Source organism: Trachurus japonicus, chromosome 24 (assembly GCF_045865225.1).
Source record: "Trachurus japonicus isolate A0001 chromosome 24, Traja_1.0".
In the NCBI taxonomy this organism is placed as follows: domain Eukaryota; kingdom Metazoa; phylum Chordata; class Actinopteri; order Carangiformes; family Carangidae; genus Trachurus; species Trachurus japonicus.
The window spans coordinates 13,367,527-13,372,013 of NC_140930.1; the positions used below are offsets into that span (position 1 = coordinate 13,367,527).

Below are 4,487 nucleotides of genomic sequence, written 5' to 3' on the forward strand. Positions count from 1 at the left end.
AAACCTCCTGTGGCGAACACACAAACACACACACAGACACACACACACGCTTTCAGGCACACACTCTAAAGACTAGTGTGCATGTTGTACACACATACAGTAAAACACACGCTTGAATGCCTGCAGTGGATGCTGTATAGCGCTGAGCTCCGGTGCTTTAATCAGACCTTTTGGTTGTAAAGCGTCACGCCGGCTGAGACAGCAGCTTCCACCGTGCAGAGACAAAACACACAGGGGGAAAAAAGCATTCGCCTGTCACACAGCCTCGATCTCACACGGCACGGATAGCCCCCCCCCCTTTTTGACTGACCCCTGTCACTCTGGGCTCCTCCTCTCCATCAGTGCTTCACATAGAGTGGTATGTCCTTTGGTGCTGAAATTCAAAGGAAATGCCACAGATGCACTGTTGAAAAAGTGACCTTTAGAAAAAAAAAAAAGAAATTACAAGATACTCACCAAGGGGGCGGTGGGGGAGTGGGGGGTCGGTTGAGGGAGGGGAAGGGGGACCAACTGTCCATTTTACAGAACATAATGTCACCAGGCTGCAACACTGTGGAGATTGTCTCTTAATAAAGTCTGAACTTTTTAAAACATTTGAAACAATTAAAAACACAACAGCACGATAAAAACGCTCGACTTGGTTTCGAAGTCTGCTCGCTGCACTCAGTCTAGTGTAGGTTTACAGTTTGTTCTGACAGGCAGGTGATGCTGAAAATCTCTTTTATGGTTTCACAGTTGTTCATGTGGGCTTGACAAGAGCAGAATATCATCCTGTCATGCAGCTGATTTCTCTATCTACCTTCGCTCCTGTAGGGTTTCATAAAAAGCAGTCCGTCCCTCTGACGGCGCCGGTATTCTAGCGCTGGCGGTCATGTGTCGATGACGTCCTGCGCCGGCGAAGGTTCATGTGGCAAACTGGTGGCGTTGGGCAGCGGCTGCGTGTGGCTGACAGAGTTCTGCTGCAGCTCCAGCGCCATGGCGTTCTGCGGGTGGGGGAACTCCTTCACCTGCCTGCGATACTCCAGGAAGGTGGACGCCTTGGTGGCGATGGCCACCACGTTCTTGCCGACGAAGATGGTGGACACGCGGCTGTCCTGGAAGAGCACCATGTTGACGCCGCGTATGAGGATGGTGACCACGTTGATGGTGACCAGGCTCAGGACCGGGTACAGCATCATCTTCTGGGGCGACATGTGCTCGCCCTGCATGCTGATCTCGCTGAGCGACACGCAGGGCAGGATGAGCAGCAGGATGTAGCAGTAGAAGAACATCAGGCCCTCGGCCCAGATGGGCAGGCCCGTCCGCTGCGGCTCCCACAGGTTGGCTTGGATGTCCAGCAGGTCCAGCAGGTCCAGAGCCACCCAGAACAGGCGGCTCCGCATGTCCTCCTTCTTCCGGAAAGTTCTTACATATTCCATACTATCCAGAGCCACCAGGACCAAGTACAAACCCGGCACGCACACGGATAACAACAACGTCAACGCTTTCCGCGCCACCGTCTCCAGACTCTTCCTGTCGGCTTTGCAATTCTGGAAGACAAAGTAGAGTTTGATCTCCAGGACAAAGATGTACAGAAACCACAGGATCATGGCGTATCCTCTGCGGGCGGTGCGCACCTCGGCGCCGACCCACACCGCCACGTACCGCAGCACGATGAGGAAGCACACGTCCCCCACCAGCACTATGATGCACACACCGATCTTCCTGGGACCCTGGTTCTGCTCCACCAGGTAGGCGTCCATGAAGGCCATGCTGGTCATAATGACAATGGTGGTCAGGCACACATGGCGTTTGTCTGGGGGCGGCAACACCATGGCGAGGGCACCTTGCTGTGGCTCTCACTCTCTGTCCACAGCTTTCAATTAAAAAAAATAGAATAGTCCAGAAGGTAAACACGACGGCGCTGCGTCCGCTCCGAGCCTTTATGGTCGGACGGGGAAAGAAAAAAGGGTGTTTAAGGTTTTCTGACAGCACAGGAGCAAAAAGTCCAGCAACAGTGTGTTTTATATTAAAATGATACTATAAGTCACTGCACTAATAGTCCATTGAGGGGGGGGGGCGGGGGCCGTTATTGCAGCGTGGAAGCAAAGCGGTGTGTGGAGTCAGCGGAGAGATGCTGGCTGCTGATTGCTCTCGGACCATGTGAAAACAGGAACATCACCTCGTTACTCAGCGCACTTCCATTGATCCAGCTCTGCCCCTGAGCAGCAGCTACACTGAGGGCTCTACAGCTGACACACCATGACTGATAGTAATCCACACACAGTCAGATGGAGAATACTCTCGGAGTGGGGCTCGGTCTAATGGACATGTGATGGGATTGCGGGACACGGCGGTGCTGCAGTGTGGAAATGTTTATGGAGGTGTTTAGCTCTGCGCGAGACGGTGTGGGAAGCAACAGCGCGGCCTGCGGAGGACGAGGACGAGGACGTGTCCGTGCCGCCGCCCGGCATGTGCCAGGAATTCCTCTTCGGATACTCCTGGAGATGGTGGTGGCGCAGTGTGTGTGGCTCGGTGCGATCCTGCGGCGTGTGCGGAGGGAAACGGAGGAGAGAGAGGGGAGAGGAGTCTGCAGTGGCCAGAGGCCTCCAGTCGCCATAAATCACAGAGACAGCAGGTCAACGGCCCATGAGGCCTTGCGTCCAATGACGGTTCCCCCGGGGGGAGGCTCTTACACAGGTCTGAAGATCCATCCTTTCTCCCTCCTCTCGCCACGTGCTGGCCTCTCCACAGCCTAGAGGAAGGAGAAATAAAAGAGGAGAGGAGGAGGGGGAGGAGGGGGGAGGGCAGAGGAGAAAGGAGAAAGAAACCTGTCAGCACTACTGGGCCATATAACACAGTTTTCATTGCCAACGGTCTTACACATATGAGGAGCCAAGTAATGTGTCAGCTTGTCTCCAACATCGCCCATTTCACCGTGGATAGGAGCGAACGTATTGCACATGTTAGAATAAGGCTGCTTCAGGGTCTCATTACCTCTTCATTGTATGTGAAGCGCCTCAAGACACCTGGTTCTGGATGCATGGCTTAATATGATGAGATGATGATAATATTATTGTATTCGACATATTTGTGGCCATAATAACCACTAGTCTCATTTTGGGAGTGAAAATTAATAGAGGATTTATTACAAGAAATTGCAGAAACCAATTTCAAAGTCTCGTACAGCAGCAGCGAAGGCCTCGATAACTCGTTCTTTTTTTTTTCTTGCATTACTTGGCGCTACATTTTCTTCTTAAGCCAGCGTAAATGGGGAAAAACGATGGCAATAGGTTCATTTCCTGCAGATATTTTGAGTCGGGTTGGTGTAGTTTCTGAGCTGAAACAAGGAAATCATGATTGCAGAACGCACTGGTGCATGTTTTTTTTTTTGTGTGTGTAACTGAGGGATTAGAAGGGACGGGGAAAGTTTTCCTGTGGTGCATCTGCAGCACAGAAAACAGCGTGTCTCCTTGCATGCTCAGTGTCTCAGTTTTCTACATCGATAATGACCAGCTTGTCCGTGTTTCATTTGCTGCCAGCTACAGTCTGCAATTACTGTCATTTTCTCTGAATGAACTCCCAGTTTTGATCCCTTTAGTATTTCATGCTGAGGTGTGTGACGTGTCAGGTCGGCGAAAGCTTCTCATCAACAGTCCAGCTGGACATTTACATCATTTTCTTAAAGGGGAACAAAAACAAAACCCAAACGCTGTACAGCTGTTGAGCGGTTAACTCACTAGAAGGAGCCCTTGTGCCCTGCGAGGCTTCAGCCCATGAATAACTAAATATAGATCTCAATATCTTTATGGATAGAAAATAAACAACACCAAAAAAAAGCAAAAGGGAGGGGGGAAAGGAAGTGAAATGTGTTAATTGAGCAGAAATGTCACCCTCAGTTTACGTTTGGTGCTGAAACTGGAATTTATCTGTCGCTCTGTTCGTTCCTGTCGGCTCCTCCTGTCACTGGATCCTTCAGGCAGAACGTAAATAAATCACATTAGTGCTTTCTGTCAACGAAGGTATAGCCTACATTTTCAAGTCCAGATATGACTGAATCATTCACAGAGCCCTGCCAGCGCCTGAATATACAGTATACAGCTGTTTGCAAATGATATAAATAAACCTTTATAAAATAGTGAATTTTTCAAAAATGACAATGAAGATGATTTTGTAAAGTGATTGTCGTGACATCTCACGAGTAAACACAAATAGTCAAACTCAGTGTGGCACCACACAAAGTCAGGAATTGTCAGGACAGAGTTGTTTTCGAGGTAAATACAGAGACTGCTTGCTGAAAAACGGCCCCTGACAGGAACGCGTGTCAGCGGCTTTTCATGAATTTACCTCGAAAACAACTCTGTCTCGTAACGTTCTGTTATTATCTCATAGTGTGGTGAATGTGCAGGTCACAACTTGTCCATAAGAGCATTTTGGAGTGGTTGGATTGTGTATTTGATGAGTTTGATGAGGGAAACCAAGAAATCCCATGAGCCTCCGTAGCGTAG

General features: G+C 49.8%; 1 protein-coding gene across 1 annotated transcript; it reads right to left on the reverse strand.

Annotated features, from left to right (window-relative positions):
* Positions 1 to 483: 483 nt before the first annotated feature.
* Positions 484 to 1,943, reverse strand: tmem121ab (transmembrane protein 121Ab). The gene has a single exon (XM_085770406.1). The coding sequence runs from the start codon at positions 1,812 to 1,814 to the stop codon at positions 870 to 872; it is 945 nt and encodes a 314-aa protein (XP_085626532.1). The 5' UTR covers positions 1,815 to 1,943; the 3' UTR covers positions 484 to 869.
* Positions 1,944 to 4,487: the final 2,544 nt, after the last annotated feature.